The following is a 14934-nucleotide window of genomic DNA, read 5'->3' on the forward strand; positions in this document are numbered from 1 at the left end:
CACCCTGTATAAGTAGTCTATTTGGTTCCAGTCTAGTAGCCTGTATGAAGATGTATGAAAGCAAGGATTAATTTCTTTACTTAAACAAGAGACAGTTTCCAATTAATAAGTGAAATCTTAAAAAATTCTATAGAATTTACCACTGAAGCAGTGACATGCGAAAACTCATAAAATAATGTCGTAATATATGGACAGCGTATGAGCTTCTATGTAACATATGGTATGATACGCTGTGTTACATGGTGCCATCAGCAAAACAGACAGTATATATGTATGTGTAGATTTACATTTATTAGTTCAAATGGTGATAATTGTTCTAACAATAGTACTTATACAATTCTTCGTGTGACCAGTAGGTGATTCAACGTGTTAGAATAACATGCCAATGTGAGACGTGAATCATCCATAGTGTAACTGATAAACAGATAACAGAGCCGGTCTGGGTGGCCGAGCGGTTCTAGGCGCTAAAGTCTGGAACCGCTCGACCACTACGGTCGCAGGTTCGAATCTTGCCTCGAGCATGGATGTGTGTGATGTCCGTAGGTCAGTTATATTTAAGTAGTTCTAAGTTCTAGGGGACTGATGACCTCAGAAGTTAAGTCCCATAGTGCTCAGAGCCATTTGAACATATGACAGAGTAATACTCAGTACAGGCGTTCCTTGAGCCTGCAGGTGCATCTCTTCGTATATGTTTTGAATTTTTCATCTCATGCTTTGTTAGCGGTAGGACGTGTCATAATATATTACTGGTGAGATGAAAACAGTGATGTCCTAAGTATTACTACATGCATTTTTAATGACCAGAACAGTAGTCAAATCTGTAAGTATTAGGGTAGTGTTCATAAAGGTAAGACACAGGGCCATACAGATCGAAAATCAAAAATTATATTTTGTTCACAAGGAATTTTGCAAATAATGTGAATACATCTATTCACAAAAGATCCGTAGGGGCAGAAGAGACAATTTTCGTTCCCATGTGAAATGAAAATGCGGGACGTGAAATAAAACGCTAAATATGTGCGATGAGAATCCAGTGGTAAAGTAACAAAATGTTCAAATTTGTGTGAAATCTTAAGGGACTTAACTGCTAAGGTCATTAGTCCCTAAGCTTACACACTACTTAACCTAAATTATCCTAAGGACACACACACACACCCATGCCCGGGGGAGGGCTCGAACCTCCGCCGGGACCAGCTAAAGTAACAGTACCGCTGTTTATTGAACTGGACAGTGGAGGTCGTATCACGAACGACATTAACAAGACGTGATACGTAATCTTTGAACATAAGAAAGTAAGTCATTTACCTTACTCAAGCTTCGCTTGCAGCGTAGTCGTGTGATTCATCCAATGACAGCCTCTGCTTTGGATGAACTCGGGATACTCTATGACACACGAGCGTATGTACACACGGGACAGTGAACGAATTCGGCAGTTGATCCCTTTGGTGTGCGACAATACCAGCTGCATCACACTTAATTGTCGTCTCCAAAAAAACTGTATTCATGTGTTCCACAAAAATTTCAAAAAGTGTGATGAAACAATTAATGACTATCTCTTCAGAGACATGTGTAATGAGCATTTAATTTCACCGAGCGAGGTGGCGCAGTGATAAGCACACTGGCCTCGCGTTCGGGAGGACGACGGTTCAAACCCACGTCCGGCTATCCTGATTTAGGTTTTCCGTGATTTCCCTAAATCACTTCAGACAAATTCCGGGATGGTTCCTTTGAAAGGACATGGCAGTCTTCCTTCCCCATCCTTTCCTAAATCGATGGGACCGATGACCTCGCTGTTTGGTCTCTTTCCCCAAACAACCCAGCCCCAACTCAAAGCAGAGCAATGGCAACTATAAACAAAGCAACAACGGTTGCCGAAGTTGACATTTCGTCAGAAAGGAACGCAAGGAATTTTGCTGAGTGAGAAAGAAATGGCAGATTAAATATTAGCGTTCCTGTAAGATGAGTCAGTAAACTGTGTCGGATGTAACATGTCAACGTAACTGTCTTTCACTTCTGTGACATATTACCCAGTCCATTCGCACGTCTTCATCAAATTTAACGGTTGGTTGGTTTGGAGGAGGGGACCTGATTGGTCCGATTTTAAAGCTGGCGCACAATAAGAAACCCTGGCCAATGAAGTAGGAATGAAAATAAAGTCCCCCAGTCTAACAAGGATGTGTCTAATACGCATGATCAATCAGTCATTTTTAATGTATTTCATAGAAAGTTAAACATAATAACAAATATTTATTTCAGAACCAATTACATTAAGCTAAATATTTTGCATCCCTGATATTGATGGACAAATTTCTCCTGTACAATGCTGATGAGCTGCCTGACGTCACTATGAATTTTCGACAACCCTGTCCTCCACTAGCGTATGCATCGCCTAGAGCCACGCCCTTCCATCGGGGGTCCTGAGATCGATTACCATCGAGCCCTCGCCGTAGGTCCACCTCACCTCATCACACCTAACACCACATGTCAGCAGAAGCCAAAAAATTATTTCAATACATTGTTAAATATCACTCAATTTCAATAAGCTGCAAAGTATTTATTATGAAATTAAGCATTTTTATGAATTTCTTTATCCACAAAACTCTGTACATGAACATGAAAGCTTTTATAAATTGTATCAATGAACTATCAACACCAACAAAGAAATATACATTTACCATATCTATTTCAAAACATATAATACACTACTGGCCATTAAAATTGCTACACCACGAAGACGACGTGCTACAGAAGCGAAATTTAACCGACAGGAAGAAGATGCTGTGATATGCAAATGGTTAGCTTTTCAGAGCATTCACACAAGGTTGGTGCCGGTGGCGACACCTACAACGTGCTCACATGAGGAAAGTTTCCAACCGATTTCTCATACACAAAACAGCAGTTGACCGGCGTTGCCTGGTGAAACGTTGTTGTGATGCCTCCTGTAAGGAGAGGAAATGCGCACCATCCCGTTTCCGACTTTGATAAATGTCGGATTGTAGCCTATCGCGATTGCGGTTTATCGTATCACGACACTGCTGCTCGCGTTGGTCGAGATCCAATGACTGTTAGCAGAATATGGAATCGGTGGGTTCAAGAGGGTAATACGGAACGCCGTGCTGGATCCCAACGGCCTCGTATCACTAGCAGTCGAGATAACAGGCATCTTATCCGCATGGCTGTAACGGATCGTGAAGCCACGTCTCGATCCCTGAGTCAACAGATGGGGACGTTTGCAAGACAACAACCATCTGCACGAACAGTTCGACGACGTTTGCAGCAGTATGGACTATCAGCTCGGAGACTATGGCTGCAGTTACCCTTGACGCTGCATCACAGACAAGAGCGCCTGCGATGGAGTACTCAACGACGAACCTGGGTGCACGAATGGCAAAACGTCATTTTTTCGGATGAATCCAGGTTCTGTTTACAGCATCATGATGGTCGTATCCGTTGTTTGGCGACATCGCGGTGAACGCACATTGGAAGCGTGTATTCGTCATCGCCATACTGGCGTATCACCCGGCGTGATGGTATGGGGTGCCATTGGTTACATGTCTCGAACACGTCTTGTTCGCATTGACGGCACTTTGCACAGTGGACGTCACATTTCAGATGTGTTACGACCCGTGGCTCTACCCTTCATTCGATCCCTGGGAAACCCTACATTTGAGCAGGATAATGCACGACCGCATGTTGCAGGTGCTGTACGGGCGTTTCTGGATACAGAAAATGTTCGACTGCTGCCCTGGCCAGCACATAATCCAGATATCTCTCCAATTGAAAACGTCTGGTCAATGGCGGCCGAGCAACTGGCTCGTCAGAATACGCCAGTCACTACTCTTGAACTGTGGTTTCGTGTTGAAGTTGCATGGGCAGCTGTACCTGTACACGCCATCCAAGCTCTGTTTGACTCAATGCCCAGGCGTATCAAGGCCGTAATTACGGCCAGAGGTGGTTGTTCTGGGTACTGATTCCTCAGGATCTATGCACCCAAATTGCGTGAAAATGTAATCGCATGTCAGTAATAGTATAATATACACTCCTGGGAATGGAAAAAAGAACACTTTTACACCGGTGTGTCAGACCCACCATACTTGCTCCGGACACTGCGAGAGGGCTGTGCAAGCAATGATCACACGCACGGCACAGCGGACACACCAGGAACCGCGGTGTTGGCCGTCGAATGGCGCTAGCTGCGCAGCATTTGTGCACCGCCGCCGTCAGTGTCAGCCAGTTTGCCGTGGCATACGGAGCTCCATCGCAGTCTTTAACACTGGTAGCATGCCGCGACAGCGTGGACGTGAACCGTATGTGCAGTTGACGGACTTTGAGCGAGGGCGTATAGTGGGCATGCGGGCGGCCGGGTGGACGTACCGCCGAATTGCTCAACACGTGGGGCGTGAGGTCTCCACAGTACATCGATGTTGTCGCCAGTGGTCGGCGGAAGGTGCACGTGCCCGTCGACCTGGGACCGGACCGCAGCGACGCACGGATGCACGCCAAGACCGTAGGATCCTAGGCAGTGCCGTAGGGGGACCGCACCGCCACTTCCCAGCAAATTAGGGACACTGTTGCTCCTGGGGTATCGGCGAGGACCATTCGCAACCGTCTCCATGAAGCTGGGCTACGGTCCCGCACACCGTTAGGCCGTCTTCCGCTCACGCCCCAATATCGTGCAGCCCGCCTCCAGTGGTGTCGCGACAGGCGTGAATGGAGGGACGAATGGAGACGTGTCGTCTTCAGCGATGAGAGTCGCTTCTGCCTTGGTGCCAATGATGGTCGTATGCGTGTTTGGCGCCGTGCAGGTGAGCGCCACAATCAGGACTGCATACGACCGAGGCACACAGGGCCAATACCCGGCATCATGGTGTGGGGAGCGATCTCCTACACTGGCCGTACACCACTGGTGATCGTCGAGGGGACACTGAATAGTGCACGGTACATCCAAACCGTCATCGAACCCATCGTTCTACCATTCCTAGACCGGCAAGGGAACTTGCTGTTCCAACAGGACAATGCACGTCCGCATGTATCCCGTGCCACGCAACGTGCTCTAGAAGGTGTAAGTCAACTACCCTGGCCAGCAAGATCTCCGGATCTGTCCTCCATGGAGCATGTTTGGGACTGGATGAAGCGTCGTCTCACGCGGTCTGCACGTCCAGCACGAACGCTGGTCCAACTGAGGCGCCAGGTGGAAATGACATGGCAAGCCGTTCCACAGGACTACATCCAGCATCTCTACGATCGTCTCCATGGGAGAATAGCAGCCTGCATTGCTGCGAAAGATGGATATACACTGTACTAGTGCCGACATTGTGCATGCTCTGTTGCCTGTGTCTATGTGCCTGTGGTTCTGTCAGTGTGATCATGTGATGTATCTGACACCAGGAATGTGTCAATAAAGTTTCCCCTTCCTGGGACAATGAATTCACGGTGTTCTTATTTCAATTTCCAGGAGTGTATTTGTTCAATAAATATCCGTTTATCATCTGCATTTCTTCTTGGTGTAGGAAAGTTAATGGCCAGTAGTGTAATTAATTCGATAAACATTAATTCAAAGTTGTACAAATGTTCATCCAGTGTATATCAGTTTCGCCGTAGCCAATCCCAAGCCCGGATGAGAAAGGAGGTGGTGGAGGAGTAAAACCTCGTTAAAAAACCTTGTCTCACATGGGCCAGGTGATAGTACCTCGTGAGGGACCGTTGCCGGGGTAACGGTGAAGACCTCAACGGCAGTGAAGACGAGGTTGAATATCGTCGGTACGGCGGATCTGGCGGATGAGGCAACTTTGCAATCCACGGTCCACGTCATAGGGGATGGTCAGCTGGCGAACTGGGTAGGCTGGTACCGCACAGCAGCGAGCATCAGTATCGACTTGATGCACAGAGCAAATGATACTTTAGATGGATTAAGATCAAAAACTCATAGGCGAAACCAATCATAGACTGGTTCTTCGGCCGTGATACAGCGATGTGGAAAGGAAATGTAAATACTACCACATTATTATATTTCCTGAACGTCGAAAGACAGAGAATGATAATGGCAGTTCCTGGAATAAGATATTGCGGAGGTAAAGCTATGACAAATGTCCACGAGAGGCGCCGTATATCCGGTGTCCCGTAAGCGATTGCCGAATTAGCAGACGCGCACCCGGGTGCGTACGTGAGACGCTGCTCGGTGCACCGCCACTATTATGCCGTTCGGCTTTCCACGTGGGAAATGCCATCAAAAGAGATATCTATTTTAGCATCTCCAGGTGGGGAGTACTTCGGCGGGTGTCATCAAAAGAGATGGCTATTTTAATTTTGGGATCGGGACACGGAACGTTAAGAACACTTCGAACAGCAAGAAAACTGGAAAATCCGAAGAGACAAATGGACAAATGTGAAGTGAACATAATGGGTTTAAGTGAAGTAAGGTGGGCAGATAGTTGTAAATGGTGTTCGGTAATTACGCAGTGTTTTATTCCAGCGCAAAAAGTTTTGAATGTGGGATAGGAATAGCGATGGGAAATCATGTAGTTCAAAGTGTGACTTAAGTTAGGTGCCATGTTTGTGAAAATAATTGCAGAACCAGTGGACTTTGTGATAGTTCAAGTGTACAGGGCAACATCAGACCATGATGACGAAGAAGTGGAGAAAATGTACGATGAAATAGAAGACATCATCCACTCTGAAGGCAGAGGAAGATAATCGTGGGCGACTGGAACTGTGTGGTTTGACAAGGCAGTCAAGCAAACATTGTGGGTCAATATGGGTCAGGAAGAAGAAACGGCAGAGGAGGGATGATAGTGGAATTCTCTCAGCGAAGTAAATTGGTGGTAATGAACATTTGGTTCAAGAAAAGGAAGTGTAACTTGTACACATGGAAGAGTCCAGGAAAGATTAACAGATATCTGGTAGACTACATACTCGTGAAACAGAGATTTTGGGGGCAGCGTGAAAGATGCAACCTTTTGGCTGCACACATCAGTACAACAATTAGGTGAACTGAGAGATGAGTGGAGTTGGGAGGGAACCAAAGAGAGCGTGGAAACCCTGGATCACCAATGAGACGCTGGAGAAGATGGGGGAAAGAAGAAAATGTAAAAATGTTAATGAAGAAGAATACAAAAGACTTAACAACGCACTCAGGCCCGCATCTCGTGGTCGTGCGGTAGCGTTCTCGCTTCCCACGCCCGGGTTCCCGGGTTCGATTCCCGGCGGGGTCAGGGATTTTCTCTGCCTCGTGATGGCTGTGTGTTGTGTGATGTCCTTAGGTTAGTTAGGTTTAAGTAGTTCTAAGTTCTAGGGGACTGATGACCTTAGAAGTTAAGTCCCATAGTGCTCAGAGCCGTTTGAACCATTTGAACGCACTCAGGAGAGAAACAGACAAAGTGAAGGAAAAGTACATAGAATAAATGTGCTAAGAAATAGAGCAACTGATGAGAAGAGAGAGGTAGGACCTCATGTACCAGAAAGCGAAGGAACTGGGAGGGAGCGGGAATAAAGGAGTAAGGCCCTTTGGAATAGAGGACTCTAGAGAACAAAAGGTTACTGAGCAGGCGGAGGTGCTGGAAATATGGAAATAATACGTAAAGGAGTTCTACGATAAGGAACAACGTCCGCCAGCCATCGAATTAGAGATAGAGGAGACTATGGACAAAGACGAAAAAGAGCCCAACATACTGACAATGGAAGTAGAGAAGACGATCAAGGACGTGAAGAGGAGGAAAGCTACCGGAGACTATGACGTGGAGTTTTGCACTATACGGAGCAGAGACGTTGACCAAGATGAAAATAGAGAAAAAATACCTGGAAAGGCAACATGTTTTCAGTCAACAGTCCAATGTCGGTGATGACGGGCCCAGGCGAGGCGTAAAGCTTTGTGTCGTGCAGTCATCAAGGGTACACGAGTGGGCCTTCGGCCCCGAAAGCCCATATCGATTATGTTTCGTCGAATGTTTCGCACGCTGACACTTGTAAATGGCTCAGCACTGAAATCTGCAGCAATTTGCAGAAGGGCTGCACTTCTGTCACGTTGAACGATTTTCTTCAGTCGTTTGTTCCGTTCTTGCAGAATCTTTTTCCGGTCGCAGCGATGTCGGAGATTTGATGTTTTACCTGATTCCTGATACTCACGGTACACTCGTGAAATGGTCGTACGGGAAAATCCCCGCTTCAACGCTACCTCGGACATGCTGCGTCCCTTCGCTCGTGCGCCGACTATAACGCCACGTTCAGACTCACTTAAATTTCGATAACCCGCCATTGTAGCAGCAGTAACCGATCTAACAACTGCGCCAGACACTTGTCTTATACAGGCGTTGCCGACCGAAGCGCCGTATTCTGACTGTTTACGTATCTCTGTATTTGAATACGCATGCCTACACGTTTTTTTGTTTTTTTTTTTTTTTTTGCTTCAATGTAATTTGAATGATTTTAGGGTCCTTTGTAACACTTATGTTCATGGCCAAAAGAATGTTTTTGAGAATTTTAGTGATGTTGTGCAATAAGGCGTCAAGGGACCAAAACTTGATGTCTTAGTTGCAGTGGTGTCGTGCACCAAGGCTGGGGGGAAAAGTCGGCCCTGGCAACAAGCAAGAGGACAGTCAGTGGTGGAAAGGTAGTGATGGAGTTTTAGATAGCATGTTTCTAAAGTTACTAAGGAGTACTTATAATGCTGAACTTAATACTGACTGCCGGCCGAAGTAGCCGGGCGGTTCTAGGCGCTACAGTCTGGAACCGCGCGACCCCTACGGTCGCAGGTTCGAATACTGCCTCGGGCATGGATGTGTTTGATGTCCTTAGGTTAGTTAGGTTTAAGTAGTTCTAAGTTCTAGGAGAATGTTGACCTCAGCAGTTAAGTCCCATAGTGCTCAGAGCCATTTGATTTTAATACTGACTAAGAGGGGAAAAGTAGATACTAATCTAAAATGGTAAATATGGAGTGTAAATTATTTCATAAACAAAGCAAGCTTACATGTATTAGAAAAAACGGGCGGCCAAAACAACTAACCAATGAACTGGTGTGGGAAGTCTTGGAGGAAGCGACGTACGGTCGGCGCTAGTGAGAGAATTGCTGCGGAAATGCTGGTGGAATGTTGACAGTGTTATCTTCATGTTACAAGGTGAGCGACATGGGGTAGCGATGGACACTTCAGAGGGCTGCTACCATTCATCTCGGCCTCTAACAGAATGGTCCATAACGCAGTCATCAGCCGCCACCATTGGCTAAACGTCAGCTTTCAGGTTGGGAGACTCTAGCCAGAAGCATGAGAGAAATCAGCTCAAGGTATACAACCTGAATAAGGAAGCATTTCAGCCATAAAATGGTCAGTAGTTTATTCCAGCATAACTTCTTGTTGTTGGAAAAAGGGCAGTAATTCCAGAGAATTGCTGGGACATAATCTAATAACAGCCATTAACAGTGAAATGTCTTGCTTCGGTGTTATTTTTTCAATTAATAGAGAATGTGGTGTTCAGAATTGGTATCTTGAACTACTATATTTTATTTCCTCAACACTTTCTTATGGTATTAATAACCGCTTCAGCTGTATTTAGACCTTTATTACTGGGCCACGACCGTTTTCGTGGCACTAAAAGCCACATATTCACTGCCACGAAACCGGTTGTGATCCAGTAATAAAGGATTAAATGCAGCTGAAGCAGTTATTAATACCCAAGATGAATACTCATAGCTGTGGTTGCCCCCCCCCCCTCCCCCTTCAAGGTTGTCCGTACTTTCTCGTGGAATTTTGCTTGGGGCACAAGGCAGGAGCAGGTAGAACACAGCCTGCTTCGCTGCATTGAGAGCTTCACCCTCAAGCTGACGAAAAGTAAGCAGACACTAACCTTCCTATAACCGCAGTCAGTTTCTTTCACTTCTACAATTCTCTTTCTGATGTGGCTTGCTGCTGGAGCCGTCATTACTCTCGTTGGCCTTTTTCTCAGCACTGATAGTACTGTAAAAACCAGTATATGCTATTAGTATATTTGACTCTTAGTGCACAAGTTGGGCTTGACTTCTTCTGTAGAGTCAAGATTGGTGTTCTGGCGTTACTATTCTGCCAATAGCGTACATCATTATTGCAGAGAACAAGAAATGACGGTTTTGCATGCAAGAAATTATGTGTTGCAGGTTAGCTGGGACATGCCGGAAATATTTTAACGCTGTAAGAAAGTGAGAGTGTTCTGGCTGACTGTCTACGGACATACAGTGGGGTAGCTGTACCATTTTACAGCTCTGAGCGGATGGGCGAGGCACACGACATGCCGGCTATTCGGAAATAGGTACTGAGAGTCGCAATGTAGGCGACAAATGCGCCATGGTAGGAAAATGAAAGAAGGTTCAAATAGATCGAAACATTAGGAGTGAAGAACCAAATCAGCCACTAATTTCGATAGAATACTTATTGGTATGTCGACCAGGCTCGCACACAGGTCAAAAGAAGAATATACAAAGTTGCTGTGGATAGACCGGTGGACCCTGGTTTGACTTTTACAGAGGAGAAATAATAAATAACTTACGTGCTCATGTAATCATAATGGAAGATTGTAATTGTATTCAACTTTGAGATGATCAGACGTAAAACTTAAATTACTGTGAGGTAGTCCAAACGTTAACTCAAGGACTAAAACTGGTCGATACAATCCAACATATGTGTAAAACGTGACACCATACGTGCACGTAACGATAACGACAGCAAGTAGGCTCAACAGGCTATGTGTACAAGAAGATCTCAAATTTATCGTAGGAGACCGCCAACTCTGGCCTGTCAACACTCCACCCAACAGTGATTACTACACCCTGGTTAGTCACACGTCTCACAAAATATATGGATGACGAGGATTGTGGCAGTTTAGTCGAGAGCCTCTCAAAGAGTGAGTTTAGAACATGTACTGACTCTAGAATGGAATAAGTCTTTAATGGCACAAACAAAATACATTACATGAGTACCTTGCGGACACGCCACTACAAGCACAAACTACTGAATCGCCTAAATCAATACGTAATCAAAGGGGCGACCAAAAAGTTTAGGTTTGAAGGCCATACAGTCCAAAATCTGTATGCCAGTCGGACAAAATGGCTATGAGTATTAAGGCGATCATCCTATCAACGCACAAGATTGAAGATACCCGTTTGATAACACAATGTGTCTTTCTGCGTGAAGAAGTGGAATCGTCGACCCTTCAAGACCTCTTTTAAGGTACCGAAGGCGTAGTAATTTCGTGGGAGGAGATCAGGAATACACGGCGCGCGTTCGAATGTCTCTCACTTGAGTTGACATAAGTTCTGCTTAATGTGTGTTATCACAATCAACATGAAACTTGGCTCACCATTTCACAATGGTGGACTTCAAGAGACATGCTGCCCCTTAATCATTCTTCATTCTTCGATGGATGTTTACCGGTGTTTGTCCTTCGCCAGCCAATAAAAGAATAACAGCCGTTGATCCTGTCTGGACTCATTTGGTAATAACGTCGGCATAGTTCACCTTTCCACATTTCCTACACATGTGTCAGGAAGACACAAATTCTACACTAATTCCTTAGCTACATAATGATGCTTATAAACTCTATCGAAATTGCGCTGCGTTGTGCGTACAATGCAGCATTGCTACCAGAGAGAAACTTTTGGATAGCCCCTTAATATTCACATACTTGTATACTACTTCATGGCATTGTATGTTTTAAGCTGTGCTGCTACCCTTACTACAAATGTGGAAATGGTGTATGGTAAAACATAATAACGATTTATTGAAGATTTATACACTTTGAGGAGATCACTAGTAACATACAACTTTACAAGGCAAAATCAAAAGTGAACTGAGATAAAGCTATCACTTCACACAACACTTAGCTCTGCGCTTAGTCGCTCAGTCGATCTTGTGGTCGCTACAGTAGCTTCACTCCCTTGAGAAAGTTGTAGAGGCTGCAGCTTGTACTAACGGCACGTTGCACTTCATCTTTCTTCTGCTCTCCCCGAGGACTTTAGGGGAGATGTCCGACACATGCCCATGGCAGGCTGCCGCAGTAGGGACATGGGTGTGCACCTTTCTCGAAGAAATTGTGGGTGGAAGAAGGGAGTGACCGATAGTGCACATGTGGGCAATTAGTGCAGTTTTATTACCAGTCAGCTGGCCAACATCATCCTTCTGCTTCCTGTCCATGCGATAGCTTGGTGTGCCTGGGACATCTGGGAACTTGCTTTTGATGTATCTGTCTATGTGTATAATTGTAGGTGCAGCAGGGCGTGGGCCAGAAGTTACGCCTCCCAGAGCAGGTGTTGCTGGCTGCAGAGCAGAGTAAGGCACGGCCACTGGTGGTTATTGTGTAGGTGCAAGCGCCAGTGAACTGTTTAACCAATCATATGTTGAATTGTTAATGAAAGCCAGTTTAAGTCGCTCAGCTGAATCAGTCTCATTGGTGCTGCCTTTTCAGGTGACGAAAGTGTTTGTTCTTTTGATATCACTCGTACTCTTGTATGACAGATTCTCACAGCTGGCTATCTGCAGTCTTCGCCCAATCTACCATTGTTGCGCTATGTTTCTAGAAAGACAGTCAACCACAGTATTGTCTTTGTCTTTTATGTATCGAACATCCGTTGTAAATTGTGTCACAGATTCTGTATGTCAGTATTGATGAGGCTGATGTGTTCAGTTGGCCACTGCAAAACAGAAATAAATAGCTAACAGTGTGTAAATACTGCAAAGTATTGGCCTTCTAAAATGTGTCAGAACTGTTTAACAGCTAGTTCTCTATCTATAGCGCTTCATTTAGTTTGTACTTCGGCAAGATGCCTGGAGAAAAATGCCACAGGTTGCCAAGATCTGAGGATCTGTTGCTGTAAGACAGAGCCCACTGCTACCTGCCTGCCATCAACAAAACGCCCTGCCAGTGCGCTAGGCTTCGGATGTGTTAGTAGTGTTGCCTTAGACAGTACTGTCTTCAAATCTTCAAACGCTTGAGATGCTTCCACAGATCACTCAATTTTTCTGTTGCCAGAAGTGTTTTTTGCTGGTGACAAGCAGATCGACAGGGTGTTGCACAACTGCAGCTTGTGGTAAAAGACACAGTTAAAGTTAATCATGTCAATAAATCACCGAAGGCCTCTGTATATAGTAGGGTGCGGCACATTTTGAATAGCTGAAACCTTTTCTTACAGTTGTGCCACTACAGTGCAGGAGACCTTGCAGCCCAGAAAAGAGATCTCCGCTTTTGCAAACACAGATTTCTGTGTATTAATGAGGATGTCAAAATCTTCAAGGCATCGAAAGAGTTGGCTTACATGTTGTAAACCGCCTTGCAAGGACTCAGAGAAAATGAAAATATCGTCAAGATAGCAAATGACAGGCAGGACGTCACGTAAAATATGGTATATAAATCTCTGCCACGTCTGCACTGTGTTTCTTAATCTGTACAACAAAAAATTGTAATGGTATAGTCCAAATAGTGTCTTGGTAGCTGCTTTCTTCGTGTGTCCCTTGGCGACTGGAATCTGTGCAAAACACCTTAGCACAATCGTCGACACTAAATATAGATGCATAGCTAATTGCGAAGTTAAAATCGGTGGGTATTTAACGGTCTGTAATGCTGACGGTGATGTGGACAGCCGTTCCATTTCGTTGAAGTCTAATATGACTCGGTATTTACATTTGATGTGTGCGTGTGTGTTGTTCTGCAGAACACATACGCAGATATCACATACAATACCAAGTTAAATAATTAACACTTGAAAATAGAAATAAATTTCTGAAATACGCCATACTCTGCATGCAAAATCGTATCTGGTACACTGTTTTATTATTTAAATCATTAAAAACAGTTTCATTGTTTTATTATTCAAATCATTAAAACATTTTAAACTGAGTTCAAGTTCTGATAAGTTTATGGGCCTGGAAATAACTGTAAAATTTAGGAAATATTTCAAGAAAATTACCGGATCTGGAAATATCGATTCATATATCGTCACGTAGGCGTCGATCTTTCTGACGTTTTGGATTGTGGTTCTATCTTTGATTCTAGGCTGCGCGGTGATGTTTGCTTTGTTGTGGTTTGGTTTACGTGTGTGAGATGTGTGTTGTAAGTTGTGTGGTTGATAAAGTGAGGGACGGACGGCGAACAGTTAAACTTGTATGTAGTGATGTGAGCGTACACATAGCATTTATTTGCAAAACGTTTTAATGATCCGTCGTGTCCAGAGATTTTGTTTTCTGTCATTTTAATTCAAAATATAGTGTACAGTGCAAAGAAACAATGTATCGGCCGCTAGAATTGACTATAGGGCAAGTGCCTAAGCGTATTTTTTTAAAATTGTAAACATAGATCGAAGAAATGCTTGAAATGAGAAAATCTATGTGACTTCGTGTATATCTCGTCTTTTACAGACCTGTTACCAGCGATGTAGTGTTTGTAATACAGTACACAATTCTATTTTGTGACAGTTTCTGAGCGTGTGCCGTCGTTTTCTACATTATTAGAAACTTAATCACCCGGTTAAATGTTACACATTACAAATCACCCTCTTAAATATTGCGCGTCACATCAGTATCTCATTTCTAGTCATTACTCTCAATGGTTATTGCTGGTTACTGAGAAAATAACTATCTGTAGCTATCGTAAAATTCTGATTTTACAGGTTGTGTTTCGCTGCAACCATTGCTGTCTCATATCTAGCTTCACAGTTCCTAAAATCATTAATAGTCATGGATCAGCAAAGATTAGAGCCGTCAGGTCTTTATTTAACTTTAAGTGACAACTGGGTTACACGACTGATGTTAAACATTCTTGGGTATGCCACAGTGTTTGTCCCTGGATTTTTTATTTTTATGTATGTAAAGAGGAGCAAACATTTAGAACTAGAGGGTATGCCTGTTTATCAGAATATGCTATTGAAATGTATGTTACATAGTGTATCACAGCGATAATCTTCCTTATATCCTTCTTTTTTCG

General features: G+C 44.3%; 1 protein-coding gene across 1 annotated transcript in view; it reads left to right on the top strand.

The window, feature by feature from the left end:
* Window positions 1-14020: 14020 nt before the first annotated feature.
* Window positions 14021-14934, top strand: part of LOC126470454 (adenosine 3'-phospho 5'-phosphosulfate transporter 1) — a 99180-nt gene continuing 98266 nt past the window's right edge. The window contains exons 1-2 of the mRNA XM_050098303.1: window positions 14021-14267; window positions 14621-14847. Coding sequence (XP_049954260.1) covers window positions 14239-14267; window positions 14621-14847 — 256 coding nt within the window. The 5' untranslated portion in view covers window positions 14021-14238. The remainder of the gene's footprint in view (window positions 14268-14620; window positions 14848-14934) is intronic.

The sequence above is a fragment of the Schistocerca serialis genome, chromosome 3, assembly GCF_023864345.2.
Source record: "Schistocerca serialis cubense isolate TAMUIC-IGC-003099 chromosome 3, iqSchSeri2.2, whole genome shotgun sequence".
Lineage (NCBI taxonomy): Eukaryota > Metazoa > Arthropoda > Insecta > Orthoptera > Acrididae > Schistocerca > Schistocerca serialis.